General features: G+C 40.0%; 3 protein-coding genes across 3 annotated transcripts in view; all 3 read left to right on the forward strand. All coding sequences in view use genetic code 11, as the record gives it.

Moving 5' to 3' along the window:
• Positions 1-669: 669 nt before the first annotated feature.
• On the forward strand, positions 670-8,783 carry EGR_08731 (phosphoprotein; the record flags this gene model as incomplete). The annotated part of the gene is made up of 5 exons (XM_024497980.1): positions 670-694; positions 871-935; positions 2,530-2,711; positions 3,062-3,186; positions 8,581-8,783. The coding sequence occupies 5 exons, from the start codon at positions 670-672 to the stop codon at positions 8,781-8,783; spliced, it is 600 nt and encodes a 199-aa protein (XP_024347613.1).
• A 1,347-nt stretch (positions 8,784-10,130) lies between these two features.
• EGR_08732 (hypothetical protein) lies at positions 10,131-16,367 on the forward strand (the record flags this gene model as incomplete). Its single annotated transcript, XM_024497981.1, has 7 exons — positions 10,131-10,142; positions 11,240-11,320; positions 11,686-12,066; positions 13,784-13,932; positions 14,412-14,494; positions 15,136-15,317; positions 16,191-16,367. The coding sequence occupies 7 exons, from the start codon at positions 10,131-10,133 to the stop codon at positions 16,365-16,367; spliced, it is 1,065 nt and encodes a 354-aa protein (XP_024347614.1).
• Positions 16,368-19,288: 2,921 nt separating this feature from the next.
• The window catches only part of EGR_08733 (High-affinity choline transporter), a gene marked incomplete at both ends in the record, with an annotated part of 4,912 nt that continues 2,066 nt past the window's right edge, over positions 19,289-22,134 (forward strand). Inside the window, 4 exons of the mRNA XM_024497982.1 lie at positions 19,289-19,511; positions 19,985-20,098; positions 20,973-21,128; positions 21,212-21,355. Of these exons, the coding sequence (XP_024347615.1) occupies positions 19,289-19,511; positions 19,985-20,098; positions 20,973-21,128; positions 21,212-21,355 (637 nt within the window). The remainder of the gene's footprint in view (positions 19,512-19,984; positions 20,099-20,972; positions 21,129-21,211; positions 21,356-22,134) is intronic.

A 22,134-nucleotide genomic window follows, 5' to 3' on the forward strand; every position in this document is an offset into this window, starting at 1 on the left:
GTATTTGTTATCGGTAACGATAAAAACCCTAAAAATCCCTTCAGTCATAGTGATAACAACTCGACTTGTACGCATATTTTGTTTAAATGTCAGGGGACTAATTGAACATTTGCGGATTTTTGTGGATTTTTATAAATATGCGCAATTCATGTTTCTTTAACAGTGGGACCAGCCACATAAATGAGAGGGTTCCATAGAACTCCTATATGGAGATAAAATCTGACCGCACAGAAAACTTCGATCACTCGTCAAAACTCATGTGCCCGAAAAATGAAAATGCATCCTCAAACCTCTCTTCTTGAGAAGGGGAGCTGAAACCAAAAATAAAAGGGACTAACAGCAAAGGCATTAAAACAACTCGTGTAAAATTAGAGCTTGTGCATTCTTAAAAAGGAGAGAGCAGAAACTTGGGGGATCGATAAGGATGAGATCATTATACAGCTTGAAAATAACCAGTATTACATTTTGCATCAAAATAACAAAATATAGTGGTTTCATTATACAACCTTTTTAAGGAGAGGAGTTGCTTTTACAACTTAGTAGTGCCATGATGCAAATGGTTCACATAATTGTCGACTGATGTAATTTTTATAAAAGTTAGTTCCAGTAATAAACGGCTTTATTTTAAATAAGTCACCTATTTGTTTAAATCATCGGATCGTCGTTGCTATGTTTAAGCTTGTATCTATGCCTTGTATGTTCAGGTGTGTCCGGCTTGCGTGACATGTCTAGTGAGTGCGTTTGTGTATATTTGTGAATTCAAATTTGCCATCCTTCCATTAAAATAATTATGAGGTTTTACTTTGCGCTTAGGCACTTGATATATGCTTTTAGCTGGATCTGATTTTAAGTTTATTTTTCCTGCTTTAGACAGAAAACCGAAACGTGGTGGTGGCCATGCATTTACGGACCCAGAGGAACTTATGCTGCAGGATGTGAGTGGTATTCTGTGGTCAAGCATATTTAGGAATTCCCTTTGGACTGCTTAGGTACTTCATCTGATCGAAGTTTCAGGAAACATTGCAAAATCATATTAACGTTAGTCGGTTTATCCGTTAATGCTAAATACCTTTTTGTCAGCAGATCTATTTAGCATCCGGGTCTGCATGTTAATCAGAGACCTCCGAAACTCCTCCGATTATGAACGTTTTGTTTGGTTTCTGTGATATAATGTAGAATATCACAAAAGTGGTTCTTCTAGAACTTTAGATGCACTTGGTCACTTTGTTGCAGTAGACGAAGTTCACTGTTTGACGTGCAAACATAAGACAATTCCAATGTTTTTCAAAATCTTGCTGTACTTCCCCTATGTTTGTTTGCGATTTTGCTCGTTAGGTAGGTTGGACACTGGTCTTATTGAATTTCGTGGATGGATGGTATTTAAATAAGATGCTCGGTAGATGAAGTGCCGCTGACTATTACTCTAACTTTTCTTGAATGGTTTTGGCAAATGGCCTTAATTTTTCTCTATGCAGAGCAAACCGTAGGTTTCCACCAATCAAACGCGGTTTCGAAACTGCTGTGAGCACTATCCTGCCTCTGGCTCAAGCGCCTTTGATAAAAATGACCTTAAATGTCCGCGTTTTATTCTCGTTTCCGCGGGTAGCTCTTCACTTCCTTAATGTTTACTGTCCTGACTAAGGGCACTATTGAACTAAGAATGAAATTAGACATCAGCAGCTGGTAATGCTTTTGCTCCAAATTTCCCAGGTTTTACCAATTATTCCCCTGCATTTTACTCTTCATCCCTATATATATAGCTGTCTGTTCATTCACTGCCATGAGGTCTGTAATGTAACAGAGAGATTTTACTGGGCGATTTTGCCAAAACTCATTGGTAAACTCACGTCTGACAGAACCATTTGTCGTACTTTCCCACTAGCCTATTGCGGTGCCATTAGAATTCGTTAAATTTATGGTTGGTTGGGTGCGTTACGTTTTATGATAAGTGCATTTCAGTGGTCGTTAGTCAATAATAGCATGATTGACGAGAAAACAATCATTGTATTCTTTTTGCTGGCCTACTTTGTCATCTCAGTATTATTTCGGAGTGTGCATCAACGCAAGGCAGAGTTTGTTTCACTGCAGAGTTTCGTATTTACTTTCCTTTTGTCGGATCAGGCTCTCCAAACCCACCTTTTCTCGATGCGTCAGTTAATGGGCCATTGTGCTTCCACAATTCCGCGTTGGGTACCTGCCATGTGATTTTCCGGTTCACTATCGAGTTGCGCCATTCACTAAGTCATCATTAGTCGTTGCAGTCAAGTCGTTCTGTTATTGCTAAACACCAAACTTGAAATATTTCCAACTTTGGACTTTTTACTTGTCACACGGACCTTGTTCGATCCTTCAGGAGTGAAATCTTCCTCATTTTTAGTAAGAACTGACCAAATATCAGTATGCTGAGTCTCTATTAATGAGGAAATTTTATTTCGAGTATGCCTAGTTGAGATTCTCCTTTTCTTTTGGGCTCTGACATTTCTACTAAAGTCAGTGCAAGTAACTATCATTTTTTTCTGCTTTTATTAGGCCGTAATCGACTCGGTCGCTCCTCCCAATTCCTCAGGCGATGATGATTATGATGATGGGGAGGAGGAGGAGCCTGAAGTTCCTAGACACAATGGTGTCTCTCACCTAATCACGACACATAACCCCAACCGAACTGGTAAACCCGCCAATCGCGACGATGCTCCGATGTCTCGGAAGGAGCGGTAAGTGGAGTTTCGTTTTTTGTTTAACACCATGAAAAAAGTCTTGGAATGGGGAAAGTTTTCACTAATTAATGACAGCTAGACTGAAAGGTTGGCAAAAAATTACCTACTTTTTAGTCGTTTTCGTATGCAATAGTATGGTTGCTGAGTCATCCCTTGACACATTCAAAATGAGTTGGTATTCACCGTTTAGCTAGTGGGTATTAATGCTCGCGTAGTTTTATAAAGCGTACGCTATATTGTAATGTAGAATTTCAAATCCTGCTTGATACAAGCCAATTGTTGATACGGATGTAAGAATTGCGTGGACCCATCCTCAGCTCCAAAATTTCCGAATTTGCTGTTTTTAGCGATTCCGCCATGGATCCGCTGTCGTTGAAACCGAAAATGGAATTGGAGCGCGATTTAGCCCGCCTTAAACTTGTACGCAGGCGGCGGGAACCGAGAGAGAGGAAGTGGGAGGAGGAGAAGAAGGGTAAGAGGGCTATTTTTGTTTAAGTGCTTTTCGTGTGGTCACACTTATTTGGGTTGATTCCAGCCGAAACGGGTGCTGAAATGCCTCATTGTTTTGCACGACTCATCCCTTACGATTCAATATGAGTTGAAATAATCCCTGTTTTCTAACCGACTTTTTAACTCTGAAATCCCCCTTATTCGTTAAATTCTCCTTTATAACCATCTCTGATCTTCGGGTAGGCACTCTCAATTCCATTTTAAGCAGGGCTTGAAATGCCTTTCCATTGCTCTGTGCAGAACTTTTTGATACAACTTTGACTCTAGGGACATGCAGGTGTGTTTGCTACTTTGTGTCTACCAACCTTCGGATTATGGCCGTTTTAGTATCAAGTTTTACGTTTAATTCCAGCCGAACCAGGACTTCCAATATTTTTATCGGGAGTGTTTTCTAATGCTTTTTACGATTCGGGGCTGAACGATTTTCGACGATATTATACGTGGGTTTTGGTAGATCTCCACGACTGTTTCGCTTGTAAAATTTTATTTATAATTGAAAATTCTGAAGTAGCTTTCAGCACTTTGGTCAAGAAAGCTATTAATCCCCAATATTTGTTCTGTCAGTTCTCCCAAATACGTAAATTCATTAAGCACGTCATCTTTTATCAAAGCTATTTGCAAATACTTAAGCATTTCATTTTCATGACCTTGGTTGTGTGCGCAGTTTTTATCATTAACCAAGCCTAGGGATTTAATAGAGATCGTGTGGCTTGTGTATCAGGTACCTATTAATTTAAGGTTTTTTTTGTCACCAATTTTTTTCTGAACCATTGACCGCCACCCAGTCTGTCACAGTCTGTTCATTTAAATCGAACTTGTGTCTCTCTTATTTCCATTAATTCGCTTTTGGAACTTTTACATCCTTTTTCCCGTTTTTCATTTTAGTATTATTTCAATGAACATAAAAGTCTCCGTTTTTTTCCATTTTCGTAATGAATTGTTTTTGTCCTTTGAATTTGATTCGCTCATCATTTCATGAGTAGAAGAATTTCCAGTGTCAGTTCCCATGCGTCAAATTTGCACCCATTCACCCTCATGATTAAATAATGCTTCAAATTGTTTTAATTTTCAATCAAAAGATGGCTATTACTCGTTTTTGTCTCAAAGTTTTTCTTTGGATCATTACTCACTCTCGATTTACCATTTTAAGGATGTGTTTTGTTTTTCGCATCGCATTGCCTTACGGACTATTCCGTTCCTATCATTGTAAGCTCACCAACCCAGAAGAGTCCTTTTTATCTTCTATTCTGGTAATTTTGGCGTCTCATGTTTATCCATAAAACCAACAGTAACTCATTTGGATTGTTGACATTAGTAATGATTATTCAGTGTCCTATATTGCTCTTCCGATGTTGCGACTTCAAACTCTTTGATTTGACATTCATTCCGGGATTTTTTTTCCATTTGGATGAGTTAACTCATCAGGAGGTTTTAATTTGGTATAATAAGGTCATTGCCACCGGCTGTTCCCTTTTAGTTTGTGTGATGAAAGGCGTTTTGTTATGAAAACGACGTACTTTATACACATTTGTGGCCCCATTTTTTGGTGTCTTTTGCTCAAGCTGTGTTTCTTTGATGTGAAGTTGAGTTAGAGGTTATGCTCTCAAACCTTGTTTAAGATTTTTTTTACTTCGGCTTCAGCTACTCGTTCTTTCATGTTGATTTCTTCTGTAAATTAGGTAAAGAGGTCCCGAATAAGCCTGATTTGTGTAAAACCAAAGCTCTTATTTTCAACTGTGCCTTTTCTGTTTCCAAATCGCATCCAAATTGAAATGTTTTTGATGAAGTTGTAATTGTTTATTAGTGATATACTGACCACGAAGATGAATCGTCCTCTAACTGTGTTGATTTTGTCATTTTTTGGTCTATTCTCCATTCCTCACTTGCTATGGATAATCTGCATTCATACCTCTTTAGCACCACTCTTTTAATTCTAATTTTACGCATGGGATTCTCTTCGCAGTGTGACTGTATTCTTCATTCCTGACATTTTGCCTCGATTTGAGTTAGGCCTCTATCAGACCGGAACCTCTACATTTCCTAATCGAAATCTTTCACTTAGTTTAAATAATGTTCAAGCATTCAGGTCACATTTTCCTTTTACCAGCGAGACCACATCTTTGCCTTTGCGCGAAATCCTTCGAAACTAGCTGCTCATTTTGCTGATGATACACATTCTTGATTGTTTCACTTCTGATGAATTTCCTCGTTTGTCTTCACAATACACTTCTTGTTCTGATGCATTCTTTCGCTGCTTCTTTAAGCGGAACTTGGTGATTTTGTAGTGGATTTTGAGCGAGTAGAAGAATGATTTGTCTACCGTGGATAAAGGTTGTCATCAGTCCTTTAGTTTTTCGCTCTGTTCTTAGAAAACTGGGGATTTGTTCTTGACAGAAGTTGTTTAATGAGTTTATTTAGTCACTATCTGCAGAGTAGCCTTGAGCGCTGCGATAGTCTTTTCTAATAATCGGCTTAAAGTCACAATAGCTAGGTGTAAGTTTATTCAGTTATTGTGGTCCTTATTTCTGTCATTTAAAACTCGTATCTCTTAGCCAATATTATCTCAAACGTTTTCTTGATACAGCATATTCTCGGTGTTTTTTTCGTTTTCTTCATCGTTTTTTCAATTAAATGAAACGGAACTGCAGCACTGAAAGAGCGGCAATTTTAGAATAGTTTAGTCGAACAGGGTCCAAGAATAGCATATTTTGAAAAATTTTCCCAAGATATCCTAATAGCATGTGGTTATCTTCCCTCTGTCAGATCACTTGAAATCTTTACATTGAATCGTACTCGCCTCAGTAAAAATAGAGCTTGTATTTACGCAGCCTTCCAAATGCCATCAGATTACTTTGAAATCCGCTCGTGATACCTTTCGTTACTCGGGGCTACTTAAATTGGGGAAATAGGGGACGGATTCGGCCTTAGTTTACCCTTTTTCACTATCGCGGGCGTTGTTTTGATTAGGACAAGCGTCTTGAATTGGCAGGGTGAAGAGAGGTGAGACGTTGGGTCGAATGAAAAAAAAAAATGTGCTCTGCCGTTCCGCTCGCGTGGGCGAACGGAAGAGCTGGAAATAAATGCTCGGGGGAAAGTACTTCTCCTTATCAGTAAAATAAGAATTTATGCACTAACCTAGGCTTAGGGGGGTAATTTTGTGTCATCTCGTTTGATGGATCTTGTTTCCTGGGCAACGATTGATTTTGTTGCTGAATTTGGCACTCTTTGAAGATAATGCTTATGCATCTCGAAGAATTAATGATTATTTAGGGCACAGTATAACCATACTAGAGCACTCAATTCCTCCTCTGGTCTTTTTGTAATTGCGAATATACTTTTTCGGTTTGTAATCACTACCGATTTTCTTGTTTGTCATTTTATTAGAAATACTAGAAAAGGAAATAAAGTTCCTCTCCTTTTCCCGGTGAATTTAAGAGTAATTTAGAGCGCAGACAGATGGGAGTTTTAACGACTGTGGTTTGCTCTTATATTCTTTGTGTACACCATTAGAAGGTTGTTGGAGTGGGAAATTTTCTGACGGACGATGTGGATCCAATTGTAGTCATAAAACGGCTCATGTGCCATGTGGATGGTCTGAGCTTAGACCAGGTTGATTGGCAGGCACTCCTTAGGAGATAAATTGCCTCAAAGCTAACAGGTGACTAGATAGTCGGACGGATTTTTTTGCTGTCTTTTTTAAGCATCATTAGTTCTACAGTGACTTAATTACAAACCCCATACTTTTATCCTAATGTTGATGAGTTGAACCTTTTTTTACAGTACGCAAGTTATCGTCAGGTTGATGAAGAAGGCAATCGGAGAAGAGTTAAAACTTTTTTCTTGTGCCAAAATAGCAACAGGATACGGTGAACACAAATTTGCCTTTCTGGTTTCACGTGCGCGCGGTCGTTGCCAACCCAAAATATCTCATTTTTGCTTTCTCCTGATTGGAAGCAATTTCTTTCGTGCTTCGTTACTTATAATGCTAATGCGGCTTCTGATGATTCCTCTTGCTTTCTGTCAGATTGTAAATAAATTAGTTCCTATGACCAAAATGAGAAATTATCCGTAAATTCACTTGGTCATTCACTACGTGCTTAAATTTCCCTTTTGTTTTCAGCTCTGCTAATTTTGGTGATTTTCATTTAAAGAATTTCAATTCACTCTGACTAGTGCCTCGCTTGGTCACCTTGGTCGACACATCTCACACGTATGCTGTCAGGGCTGACGGTTTAGTGACTTCCCATTTTTGAGCCATGTTAGAAAAAAATCACTTTAACCAATTCCGTCTCGTAGTGGAGGGGTGATCAAATCATTTACCTCGTTTTCTGTTGTATGCACAATGAATTAGTACCATAAAATGTGTACTTTTTCCGAAGTTTGCCAACTATTTTTTTCAAAAACTAAGACCTAACCTATTTGTACTTTGTAGCTTGAATAAGATGTACTTTCTCCATAACCGCAACAGAAAGACCGTTCGGATTCCACGGTACTTTTTTAGACTGCTTTTACTCAATTTGCTACTGTGTTCTGCCTATATATGTGCTTTGTTTTGCTCTCAAAACGCAACTTTATGATATATAAAGAGGGTTAGCGCCTACTCCTTTAAATGAGCCATTTTATATCTTTTCCCATTGACTGAAAAAAGGTCCTTACCCATGGGGCCTACTTGCATTTTTCAATTTTAGCTGTCGATTGCGCGCAAGACTGATGACCCATAACCACGACGATCATATTTAGTAATTTCTGATACACTCTGACAGGTGGAAATAGCTTTTCTATCCAAAAATTGTTTTAATTTACACTTTGCCAAATGAGTGTTAAGTAAGTCAACGTTTCCTGATTGGCGAAGTCCCTGAAGCTATTTTACAGAGCTCTCATGCAACATAATTTCAGTGATGACTTATCCAGGAGGCTTCTGGGTTGACCAAACAAGTCTGTTTATGCAGCTTCTGTACTGCTAATCACCAGACCCTTTTCAGCCTTATAACAACTTTGTTTCAGTCTCCTATGTCTAGTAGCACCTTTGAAGCTGAATTCAGTGTTCTAATTAACTACCAGCTCTCTAATTATGCCTGGTATTCTCTGAGCCTTTAGCTTCTTGCAAAGCGGCCTCAACGATGGTGGTATGGAGTTCTCTTTCTAATCGTTCAGTTCTTCTGCAATGAGGCTATCTTTAATTCTACAGTTTGTCTGTTAGTAAAGCTGCCTTCATACTAGTTGCCTTCAAATAACTTGGAAGGTCTCTATGAAGGTAGTAGAGATCCCTGAACACTACTGGCTTCCCAGGTATTTAATCAGTAATGGTGATTCTAGATTCGTATCGTAAATAACTTTTGCATATCTCCTTTTTTAGCTCGAGAAGCGGCGCACGCAGCAGCTCAAGCTAGAGCTCAGGAGCGGTTGGAGGCGTTGAAGAATAAGGGGAAGGGCGGTCGCAAGCCCGGTGCAAAGGTGGGAAAACCGCGTCCTCCTCCTAAATCTTCCTCCGCTTCAGTTACTGGTGCGTCTGAAGTGCCTCCGCCACCACCCTCCCCCGATGCCGCCCCAGACTCCTAAATCCATTTGATCTCTGTCATTTCCCATTATCTGACATCCCTCTCCTCCGTGCAATTTGTAATGATGATCGATTGTTGCGTTTTTCCACTGTGAAAAAGACTGCCTTTATTCATCTATGATAATGACTCTGTCATCCGGGCTTTCGGCCTGCTTTTGCCTTTCAAGTTCGCTGTTTGCGTAATGTAGAACGATCAATTTTGGAAGAAGACACCAGTTACCTTTCCGGGGTCTCAATTGCTTACCATACCAAATGTTACTACTCTTTGATTAAAGTAAAAACAGTGTTTTTATCCGTAGGGGCAATTTGTGAGTAAGTCGCTTGCTTTGCGATTTAAAAAGTTTTTTGTTTACTTTTTGCCTATCAGGACCGATATCGTGATGTGGTTGTATAATTAGGGAGTTTTTGAATTTCGATTTATGGAATATACGCATCTCATGACCGCCTCCTGGATTGTCCCTATCCCTTGCATCGTCATAGTGGTACATGTCCAAGGTTATCCATGGATTTTGCATTCATGTAGGGGCTGCAAATCTAACTGGGAACTGGCAACTACCTTGCTTGTCCACCGCCAATCAAGCTACGTGGTCAATCCATGTGAGTGGTTAAATATTCAAACCAAATCGTGGTGATTCAATCACAACGAAAGACTTCGCCCCGTCTATTATCGTCCCAGGGATTTGATTTGCACACTCGACACAAGTCATTGTTGGTAATCTTTGCAATTCCAGAAAGCGTACCTGTTCGGTTTTCTAGAAGTCCCAATTGATGGCTAATTGCCTAGCCTTCTGAAGACCCATCCTGTCCTCCACTCCCTCCTGATCTGTTCATATCGAACAAAGATGTGTTTTAAGTGTACTGATGGTCATTCGAGGGTCAAGGTCAATCACTTACCTAAATCATTGATGACTGAGCGGTCTCAGCTCTCTGCCTGCCAAGCGCATATCCACTCACCGTACCCCCTTTTGTATACTTCCGTACGTCAGTCAATAAAGGCGTCTGCTATGAAGTCCGTTGACTAGCCTGTTGGAAGCCACTGGAACGTATGAAGTGCCGTACATAACAAGTGGCGGCCCAGTTTGTTCCAGAATTTTGATAATTCATTCAATGATAAACTTGTCTTCTTAGCAGTTATGTGCAAATTATAGAACAAAATATGAGTAAAACCATTGTAGCACCCTGAGATTTCTCTGAAGACGAAGGAAGACGTCGTACACGCATAGAGTAGCGCCTGGGGCCCAGAGACCAGCCCACCCAGCGAAGGCACTGTGGCCAAGACACAAGGTGTCTTTTACTAAATCAAAGTTTTAAATAACCAATGCGTTTAAATTATCTTCCTACTTTAAATTATGGGACTCGTTGTAAGAAATTCCATCCTTACATCCGTCCAAAGTGGTTTGCGGAATTATGATAACTCATATAAATATGCCTTTTCAAACGTCCAAATGGCAATGACAAGTTGTCCACTTTTTTTTCACACTCAAGTCACCTACACTCAAGGCTTTACTCACCCGTGTAGGCTTGAGATATGCAGTTCGGACGGTTTACAGTTTGGCCGTTGCATAACATTTTTTTTTTCAGGAGGTAGGAAAAATTATGATTGCATGAGGTAGCGTTAATTCGAACTTCTTTTTGAACGGTTTACTTTGTGGTCATTTCTTGATTGCTTACATAGAATGTACAAATCGCCGGAGGACAATACTTTTGAAAGTAGTGCAAATTCATCTGCTCTGAGAAAGAGCCAAAATTCCTTTGGCATATTGCTGATTTTGTAATTTTGAAAAGTTAACAAGCCTCAGTCTCACTTTATAAAGTACTTAAAATATGTTTATAAAGCTCAAAATAAAGGAATTTTTGGTCTTAAATTAAGTTTTAGGACACACAGAAACCTGTAGAAATTAACGCCGCTTAATATTTGTAACTGTAGGAAAAAGTTTGACATGCTACTCCAAGGGTAAGCATCGTTACTCATTTCATTTGTAAGTAGCACATATGCTGAGATCGAATAGATCCTCAGAAAATGCACCTAATTTAATTTTCTAAAATATTTCATTTTCTATAGCAATTTCTTAGTGTCTCAGGGAGTCGTTATCTCACTTGGTTCCTCCTGATTGGTAGATATCAGTTGCAGATGTACCCTCAAGACCAGGGTCAATTGAAACCGCCGTGACTCGAGCATCCTCTGCTAGTCGCGCGGTCATCTTGAAGCCGCCCTCCCCACCTCGTAGCCCCTTCCTTACTCATACTTGTCAGCAAGTAAAGTCACCAAAGACCCTGTCGATTAATCACTCTGATTGGGAGATTGACAGGACCCAAGTTCATAACATCATACCAAAATGCATGGTGGGTTAGGCGGAATTCCAATCTGTGACAGTAGAATGCATCTTCACGTAACTGACTCAGCTGGATGACAAAAAGGATCCCTTTTTCAAAAAACACATTTGATGTTTATAATTAGCAACATTTTGAATTGCGTGTACATATTTGTTTTATTTTCCTCCAAATTTACCAAATTTCTCCCATGTACATATGTGAATTGGTAACCAGAGGTTAGACTTGATTTAGAAGAACCTTTTTAATACTTTTTCATTAAATATCGGTAACATGAAGCAGTCGGACATCCAACTCTTTTTTTTCCTCAAAATGGGATACCGTATTGCAACTAACCAAAGGATTACGAATTGGATAAAAGCATTGGTTGTAATACGTCTGCTGTTTAGCTCTGGATTTTGGCACAGGGACTTCTTTGGGTCTCGGCCATTGTACCTCCGTCGGGCGGCTTGGCTTCAGGCTATGCCACTAGCCCTAAGCCCTGCAGTATGTCGATTATAAATACTCCCCGAGGAAGTCTCGGGGAGCAACATTTGTAAATTGCAGCCATTGAATAACTTTTCCTTTGCATAGAAGAAAAAACTAAGACATAATCGCAGAAAAAGGATTTTCTGTACAAAATCCTGTGATATTACCTCAAGGCGTTCCAAAATTTTATTCCTTATCGTGCGAAGTCAACCTAACCTTCAAATTTGTATCCATGCAAGACTGATATTCACGTCGATTAGTAGTTTTGCCTTTCACAATTGTTTTATTTCCACTTTTTTATATTCTATGGTGAATCCGATTTCCTCATTCATAAATAGCAATGGCCACGTCTTAGGTACGGTGCAAAAGAGTGGTTGTTGGAGGCACTGCATACCTTTCATTATCCCTGAGTTCCTTCATTTGAAGAAATGTAAAATGGATGGTCTGGATGGTTCTGTTCTTGCAAAAGCGTCTATGCTCAAAAATGTTTAGAAAAGGTTCTGCTGACGTGGAAACCTATATGACTTTATTAAAACTTATGCGATTTTTCTACCTTACTCCTTTCTAACAAGAAAAAATAAAATCAACTCTTAAGATAGCTTAAGAAAGGGCACAAAGTTGGAAGATTTTGCATTGTTCATAAATGAGGGAGTTCGGGATTAAGGTTTCGCTTGGTTTTTTAAAATCATGTTTTAAAATATCAAAATGCATTACTGACACTACCCATAAAGCCATACATAAGGTCCAACGAACGTCATCTCTAGTGATCTGCGAAACCTTGATCCAGCATGGAACTGCCTTTGCAGAAATATGATGATGAGTCCAACATCAAGTCTTCACTGTAGCCACCTTCCTGGGAGTGAGTTGGGGTGGAACTCCATTGTAGGTGCACAGAAGGACTGGCTGGCTGCTAAGCGAAACGCCATGAACGAAAATTCATGATACAATAGTCTGAAGAAGATCACAGAGGTGGACACACACAGTCGAGATGAAAATGTTAGCATTTGATTTACTACTAATTAAACTAAAAGTACTTTTACGAAAGGGTTTAAAAAAACAGTTGCCTAGGTGTCGCAGATGGAACTGAAGGATCTGCTGTAAACTTAATTTTCTTGCATAATTTTGGTGTGAGGAGGGCCTCATCTGCAGTGGTGGAAAGTTATTTTGCGGCGGTAGGCGGGACTCTAACAGACCAACTTTATCGACCAATTCTTGTGTATTTTGATCACTAGAAGGCGGAACACAAATAAAATTTTATTCTTAAAAAAATATTTTAGTCTGTTATTAGCCGTGGACAATACCTGACTGCCTTCCTAGTAGCTGTACTCAATAAATAGAAATAAATTGGAAATTTTCCCTACTGTAACAAAATCTTTAGTTACTGCCTAAACTTCATACTTTATAGCAAACCAGCAGCTATTTCGCCTCCTCATTTTTTTCTTACCCCAAAGCGTCATTAGCAGTACTTTGAGTTGCAATGTTGCAGGCTGATTTCAAGTGAGTCTTGGATGCCTGCCTTGCCTCCCTCCTCCGTTCGTCCACTCGTATTTCACTTCGATTAAAACACCCCAAGTGTAATTTGATTCGTCCTCTGGGCTGAGCTGAGGTGCCCTCATTGGCCACCACCGTCATGAGATGGCGATGCAATGTGCGTTTCCTTTCGGCCAACTTGGGCAAAGCAGTCGTCTGGCCTTGCGTTCCGGCAGTGCACAAATCGTAAGTAGCGTGATGTTGTGGTATATTTGAAGGAAAATTTTGTCTATCCCATTGTTGCAGTTGTCGCTCTTACACAGTACTTTGATCTTGGTTAGATGAAGCGTTATTTATGCTGAAATCTTAAGACTCCTCTTGCATTATAGCAACAAACCTACCTTGAGTCCTGTGATTACTGCTGCTTTTGGAAGTGTTGCATACGTCTGTTTTAGCAGTAGGTAAAGTTGGCTGGTTCCATTTGTTCGCTGTCCCGATTAACTAAATACTTAAATAAATAAATTATGGACAGCGGCGTCTTAACCTTTTTCGGTAGACATTTTTATCTGTTAACCATTTTTAAAATTCCACTCCCTTTTTCAAAAGGCGTTTGATATTAGACGACTTCCAGATTCTGCAGAAATCGAGAGGATGAAATACCAAAATTTCAAGGAAAGAGAACGCGTCGAGTAAATAAACCAGTCCTTAAATAGTTCTGTCACTTTTTGTGAAGGTAGATGTTCCCCACTTGTCTCTTGAAATATTCTATGGATTTTTTCTTTTATTAAGAAAATATTCTAGCCATCTTCTGGCAGGGGTTGTCCATTCAAAATATGCTAATCATTTCTTAATATACTTGGGTTTTAAGTGGAAAAAACTCAAGTAGATGGGAGATTTAAAAACTGAACCAAAGTTTCCCATTCTTACTCAACTACCCCAGCAATCGGCTGTGGTTACTGCACCGGATGACCTTTACAACGCAATTTGCATACTTTGAAGGGGGAAAAAACAACCTTAAAACTCCCGATAGCAAGAAATGCATTTCTGAAGAAGCTTGTCGGCCAAACAATTAAGTGTCGTTTTTTCTTCCCTGTCCCAGTGGACAATAGGATTAAATTTAACCGTCAGTAATTGGCGATTTCCAGAGTGAATGCAATTGACTGTTTAAAATCCTTAAAGGAGGTTTACTTTGGGGTGAAACCAAATGGAGGACAGCAATACTGGTGCAAAATAGGTCAGGCGGTTTCATCCTTAAAAAGTAAAATTTAGGCCAGAAGCATTGCACCCTTCGAATTTTAGCAAAGAAAAGAGATCCAACAAGTATTTAACAGCAGTTTTGCTTTATTGTAATCTTTTTGAAGTAGAAGAATTGGGGTATTTAATTCAAGAGCTAATTTTATAAATATACGCAGATCTTTTCACTGGCAAATCGCTCTTATATACTGTAAATTAACTTTATAAATGGACTGATTTAAAATAAATCGGGATCTTAGAATGGTCTGCTTAAAATAGGCAGAAACTTTATTTGTAAAGTGGGTACAACTGCGCAAGGCAGTGGATGTAGATCTTCATTTGGGTAATAACCGATAAGTCGACTCCTTTTATTTTCAAAGGTTTTATGGAAGAAGCGATAATATTTTATTGCATTTTATATGTTCGCACCCTAGCCTTCGTGACAATAAAACAATTCGCACTTTCAATCAAATGACCAAAAAAGTTCGGACGGGTTTTATTTCACCCCGCTGCAGTGACATGCTGTGAGTTGGCGGGACCTGCCAAGTAAGTTTATTTACGTGCATGGCACGGCAGAGGTGTGAGTCACTATTTCATTTGATCGTGAACCCAAACATCTCCCCTATTTAAACCACCATCACTTTCAACGCGATTGTTGATGTGTGAGTGAGCGAGTAAGTCAGTCACTCAATCATTCAGTGCTTTCTACGTCAAGCTAACATTAGAAAAAAATTTGCGAAAGTTGAGAAGTAAGGAAGGTGAGCGAGTAACTGACCTTTACCCTAATTTTCCACACACATCTTCCCCGTACTTTATAAGCAAGTGCTGTGCATTTTTAATCTTTTTAATCAGTGATGGCTTTTTTACTTGATTTTAATGATTGTTCAACGAAAGACAGCACCATTAGTTGTTCTTCATCCAAAGGATCTACTCATTACCGCCTCCACCCCCCACATAGGCGCAGGTGTACACATCACTCCACTTATTTGGAAATGAGAAGTGCAGGGGTTTTTCATAGACGAGTGACTTATATTGTAAGTATTTAAAAGTTATTTAACAGTCAGTGTTCCGATTATTTTTTAATAGCTCTCCGATTTAAAGTTAACGTGATTACTATGCTGAATTGTTTATACATACATATCGAACCTTTCTTGGAAGGACTGGATAGCCACCGAGGCAATTCTTGGCTATTTGTAAGGCACTACTTAAGATAGTCTTAGCGTCAATGCACAAAAGGTCTAGGCTACCAATTCCACAGTTGGCAGAAAGCCTTAGCTCATGGCAATAGTGTGATAACCGGATCATGGTGTCTCTAAAAGTCCGCAACGTTATACGTGTTGGTCTAACATCAGGCCTTCTGCAACACAGCCTTCCTTCCCTCTTTGAGCGTCGTTTCCGACACCCTCAGAGACTACGCTTTTGGTTCATTTGTCATGAGGTACTCGGCTGATATGTGGACAGCCACTGAACAAACGAGAAAATTATGCAATGACCTTCTATTTGGAGAGGAAGACAGTTGAGTCCGTCGATATTTATGCACCATGAAGCTGTCAACAAATTGACTTCTCCAAACGCATTGTGGGCCCTTCATGGCCATGCATAACACAAGATATGACGATGTTTTAGGGGGATCGCATGTCTCATTGCTAACCTTTGCCTTAAAATGAAAGCACTTACGCAAACACATGCAAACCCGTGTTTTATCTGCTGAACACTCCCTTCCATTGTGTTAACATTTTAAAGTTGTTTAGCTGTCGCTCTAGTTTAAGCCCGGTTCCTTAAACTGTGCAAAAAATAGACATCCTTTTATGAGACTCTCTTAATTCAGCCTTTTTGCCAGTCTAATTGGAACCAATTGATCAACCTCATGGCGGTTTTGATAACACCTTTTGTGTAAATCGCCTTAGATTCAGTCGTCTGCAGCCTATGCCTTTCTTTTATTGACGCATTTCTGCTTTCCAGTTAACAAAACTGCAACTGTTGTTCGTTCGGACAGGATTCGCCTACAGTTGCCATTACTGTACCTTTTAGGTCATTTTAAGAAGCGTTTTGGTATATACATTCGAAGACAGGTTTACCATTAAGATATGGGGAGGTTGAGGTTATGGGTACGGACAGGATGTCGTAGCATTGAGATGGTGACAAGCTGTGAAAATGATGGTGTCTGCGCAGTTTACTACGTCAAGCTCGCACATATTTGTCTAGTCAGGTGGTTTTATCCTGTTTTAACCAACTCATTTGATGTTTTTAAGATCAAATTTCACTATCACACCATTGCTTACGACGGCTTGTCTGTGGAAATTTAAAATAATTGCTGACCTCGTACTACTTTGAACTCATCTTGCAACATCACAAGTTATGGAAACCAATCGCAGACGTTGAAAGGTGTAATCTAGTAAGGTGTAACAGCTTTTATACGCAACAAATCCACATTGGTGTCATGTCATGATCACCACAAATCTGTGTAAGCATCGGTGTCCTGAGCTCCACGTTAGACCAACATCCACGACCGTGTGCATTGGTGAGTTGTTCCTTCTCTTGCATCCGCGTTTTCCATACTTTTTAAGTAGGACAAGCAAATGTGGTTTGGACACTTGCGGCACTATGTATCCTGCTTTTTGCATCTAATTTTTGATTTCAACTTTTGGTAAAGACCGCCGCCGCTCTTGATCGACTGGTAGGCTGATGACGCGATCAATTTAGGGCTGGTGTATGTTGGTTAGTGGGGAGATCTTAAGGAGGATATGGAACGGAACTGGTAGGCGATAAATGCATAAGCACTCATCCGAAATGATGAAAAGATGGGACTGAATTTCACCACTATCCTAACAATCTTGTGGATTCATAGTGTTTCATAATTACTGGTGAATACTGAGAGATTCCTTTTTGATCATCCTCTACGTCAGTTATGTCAAGCCTTGAGTTGTAGTGATAAGCTGGTTTAGTTTGTCTTTAACGGTACTGAACAGAGATGACTGAAGGAATTACAGTTTGTTTACATGCTTTTAATAGTCTGATGGTGAATATAAATGCGTTCTTGATGCTATTCATGACTCTTAAAAAAATCAAATCGACTAGATTAACCAACTCCCCCTTTTGTCATTGAAACTAATTTTGCTTATCTATGTGTATCTTTTCGAGGGACTCATCAAACACCTGTGACTTGGGGGGCTTTAAGAAAAGATTGCAAATTACTACGTTTATTCAGTAGGATTAAATTTTCTGAATTTACAATACTTCCATCAAGTTCGCTCTCTGTACAATTTCATCCATTTTTTCCTGACTTCTGAGATGACATGATTTAACGAGTCAAAGCTTGTCAAATACGCTTATTTACATGCACGAACGTCATACATGTGAGTCATTATTTCATTCCGGTACTGCTCTCCCCATGGCCCCAACTATTTTCCCCCACTTAAATCACCGTCACTTTTAACGTGGCCGGTGAGTGGGTGAGTGAGCCAGTCACTTGATCAATGGCTTCCAGGTCGAATCAAATCGGAAGGGAAATTCGCGGAGGCTGAGAAGTAAGGAAGGTGAAGAACTGAGCTCTGTGCATGTCTTTCGTTGACAAGGGGCGGACAATAAACTTGAAGGGCAATCAAGGTGCTGTTTTACACTTCATTTCCGTACTTTGTGAATACGTACTGTGCATTTTGGGCCATTTGTAAGCCAAATTAGGATCAATCTATGCCAGCATCCGGTAAATGAGGAAAAAAGCGGACGATTGAGTCACTTATCAAACTACGTAAATTCATCTGGGGGAGGTTCCCTTCACCTCTTAACATAAACGTTGCCATTCAGATTTTGCCATATTCTTGTTGGTAGAAAATAGAAATTTCATTGGAATCTTCTTATGATGTACTATTAAACTATACAAAGATGTTATCTTTTTCGGTCCTGGTGATAACACAAATTTATCTGACAGGAAGTTTAATCATCATGGTAACACTTAAATTGCTGTTCTTGCTCTTATAACTAATCAACTTAATTTATAATCAAACAAATAAATACTTAAATAAACAAAAGTGTTTAAAAATAAAAAAGGGTTTAAAATGGCTTTCGGCGTAAAGGGGAACATTTGGAATCTATTTGGCTTCATACGAAATTGCCGTATTAATGTTCGTCTGCTCGATACACAATCTTGTCTAACAGGGAATTTGGGGTTTACTAGGAAGAAGAACGCAGATCTTTGGTGCTTGTAAGATTGTCATATTTTTCTTTGGTGAATTTCTACTTTTATCGACGTTAGATTAAGTAATACCTGTTGGCGCTTCAAGTGGCAGTGACTGTCATTACAAATGATCCTTCCTGGAACATCTGAGGTGCGGTATTTATTCAAGACAGCTATTATTCTCAAATGATTGCAAAATTTGTCTATTGTGGAATTTCACTACATAAGGGGTTATACTCTGATGGACAGATTATCCGCCATCGAGCTTCCAGCTGCTGCCTGGATGTTCATTGAAATGATTGCTGTGCTGTCCAGTGCAGTGCAAACGCAGCCACTACGATCGAGATCGCCACTGATGGATGCGTGACAGCCTCTCAAACGTGTACACCATTCTGTCTTATTGTTGTGTGACTAAGCTGCTGAGCTTCTTGTCACTGTACTCTGCTGTGCTATGCTTCAAGTCTTCCGCGGATGCAAGCAAAAAACGCCAGTCCGAATTTCGCGTAGTCCTTTTCATTCACACACTACTACCGTTGTCTGGCTTCGTGACTACAGTGTCTGGGCAGGGATGTGTTACCATATGTGCGGAGACTGTTGTGCATGGCACCATAACGGTATCATCCAAGTCTAACTCTGCATGATTAAGACTGTCACTTTTGCACGAATGTACCTTGCTATTGCAAGACAGGTAGCACTTCTTACACTTAGATCTCACCAATTTGTACAGTGTAATATCTTCTCATATATGCCTAACGTTCTTAATCTATTTGCTTATTTCTAGCAACTTCACGAGAGCCGGACGAAACAGGAATTCCAAGAGGGTGACAAAAAATGGTGTCAGTGAACATCCCGGGCATAGTCGGTATCATCTGCTTCTACCTTTTTATCCTCGGTGTGGGACTTTGGGCGGCACGAAAGTCAAAGAAGCCCTCCTCGGCTACACGAAATCCACAGAATACCGATACACCTGAGGGGGGTGGAATGACCGATTCGGAGGACGTTATGCTGGCAGGTAGAGACATCGGTCTCTTCGTTGGGGTCTTCACCATGACTGGTAATTCTATGCTCATTTTGTTTTAAAAGTGGCAAAATTTAAAGCAATGTTAGTTAATATCCCGTGCGTCCATATTATTTAAATGGAGGCAGAAAAATTTGTGTTTTATCATCCGAAGAACCATATTAACAAATAAGTCACGCCTTCGAATATTCGAGAATGTTCTTCAGGCATGTTAAAACATACAGTTCAACATATTTGGAGGAGATGAAGTGGTGGTGGTGTTAATCATTTTACTTCAAACCCTATTTCCTCGAAACTCCAACGTTTGTCCGACAAAATTTTTTATCTTACTGAAAAACAAAAAAAAAGACGACAACGAAGCGGTTCACTCTAGCACAAAAATATTGTCAGTTTAAACAGTGAGTTTTTGTGGGACGCACATAGATTCGCAAACTTAGGGTGTCACAGTGGATGAAATGGTACTGTCGTCATTAAGTGACATTATTTTCCTGCCCGTTTTTGCCCTCAAGCCACATGGGTGGGTGGAGGATACATCAACGGGACAGCAGAGGCTGTCTACGATCCACTGCAAGGTCTCCTGCTCTGTCAAGCTCCCATTGGTTATGCCCTCAGTTTGGTGGTCGGTGAGTTAACTGCGCTGTTGATCGGCTTCTCTATGGTGGGAAGTTGACCGAGAATGGTCGCCCTGCCCTCGAGTACAGATTTTTTTGTAGAAAGCGAAAAACGTAGTGCTCCCAGGTTTGAAAAAGTAGGTAAGTATGCGAGGTGGTGAAATGGATTCCTATTTATTTCCCTGCACCGCTCAGTGCATAGTAGATCAAACAAAATCACACTACCTGCAATTGCTTGCTAAATTTTCATACAGTTTGATATGAAAATACGGCATCAGACCCCTAGGGCCTATACTCTGCAGTTCAAGAGGCAAATACAAAACAAAGGTGCCAGAAGTGAACATAATAGACCTGCAAATACACCAATTGCTGCCTTTTTTTACGACAGTCCTAGAAAGGGATACAGCTTTCCTAAGCATTCGTCTACTGCCATTCCCATTTGATTTATATACATCAGACACTTAGAAACGAAATCATTTGTGAAATTAGACAAAGGTGGGAGCATAAAGAATCATGGCTTTAACAATTAAAAGTTAACATTACTGAACTAAAAGGATTACAACTTTTTCTGAATAGATAAGCAAACATGGTACGAAAGGTGTAATGTTGCCATTGTTACGATTTTCGCACCAGTAATTATCGAAAGTGTCAATTAGATCTCGTTTATTCCAGAAATTACTTGAATGCAACGTGTGCATTAAAAATGGAAAACGATGCTTTGCAGAAAAACACCCCAAACGCTTCAGAGCCAACAAAAATGAAATGCTTCACTAACCTAACTCATTGGCGCCCAAATTAACTACAAATAGGATTTCTTAAACTATTGTTTTTGGGGCATTTAACTCTAAGAGGAGTAACACATTGTCTCCGCATGTGTCAAATGCAGGTGGAGTGTTCTTTGCCAACAAGATGCGCTCCCTGGGGTATGTGACAATGCTGGATCCACTGCAGGCAAAGTACGGCGAACGCATGTGTGGCCTCCTCTTCATTCCAGCTCTTCTGGGTGAAATCTTCTGGTCCGCTGCTATTCTTGCTGCTCTAGGTAGCACAATTCTTTCACTGCTCCTTTCGTTTCAGTGCTTAAAATAATGTCTACTCAATTGCTCGCCTTTTAAAATTTAACAGGTGCTACAATAGCCGTAGTGATTGGAATCAACGGCACCATTTCGGTCATTGTATCGGCGTGCATCGCCATGCTCTACACATTGTTTGGAGGCCTCTATGCTGTCGCATATACCGATGTAGTTCAACTCTTCTGCATTTTTGTTGGTCTGGTAAGCTAGCTTCAAATCTCTTATGATAGCACTCCTAGGAGGGCTTTTGAGTACAAATGAGACTCATTTTTGAAGAGTTAAAATTAGACGGTACTTTAACGGTACTGTGCGCGACAGTGTGTGGCAGCTGTGGCCCTTATCCCGACACTGTATTCACGGTACCAGACTTCATTTGTAGTGAGCGTGTACTTGGAACACCATGTGGTAATGGACGATCTTGGTTGTGAGCGTGAATGACTGGGTGAAATACGGACTGGTGTTATCCACTTGTATCCACGGAAGACTTGGAGCACGAAACAGCGCAGCATAACGCATTACCAAATGGTAGAGTGATGCGAAGCTAGGTAGCACACGCGCAGAGGCACTCACACAGCGCTAAGACATTGGAATGACGCATATGTTTGGGAGATCCTCCAACGTCTGGTCGCGATGATCGCGACTGTGATAATTGCGTCCAGACAGCACAGTAGGATAGTTAATTCAATAAACATCCCGAGAGCAGCTGAAAGCCTGATGGTAGACAATGAGCGCATCGCTGGATAGCTGTCTCAAATGTCTCACCATTATTGATAGGACGGCGTAGAGCAACTGGTCCGGGACGACTTTACAAAGCTGTGCCGAAGCTCCCTCAGTCGTATTAGCCAAAGTACAAAGCACAACAAGATCTAATTTAATTTTACCTCTCCAAAAGCTGTCTTTTTCATTGCCGTTCTCTTTTAAGATTCTGCGATAAACTAGGAAATATGTTCTTTCTTCAAAGTGGCTATCAATTCC

The sequence above is a fragment of the Echinococcus granulosus genome (assembly GCF_000524195.1).
Source record: "Echinococcus granulosus chromosome Unknown EG_S00117, whole genome shotgun sequence".
NCBI lineage: Eukaryota > Metazoa > Platyhelminthes > Cestoda > Cyclophyllidea > Taeniidae > Echinococcus > Echinococcus granulosus.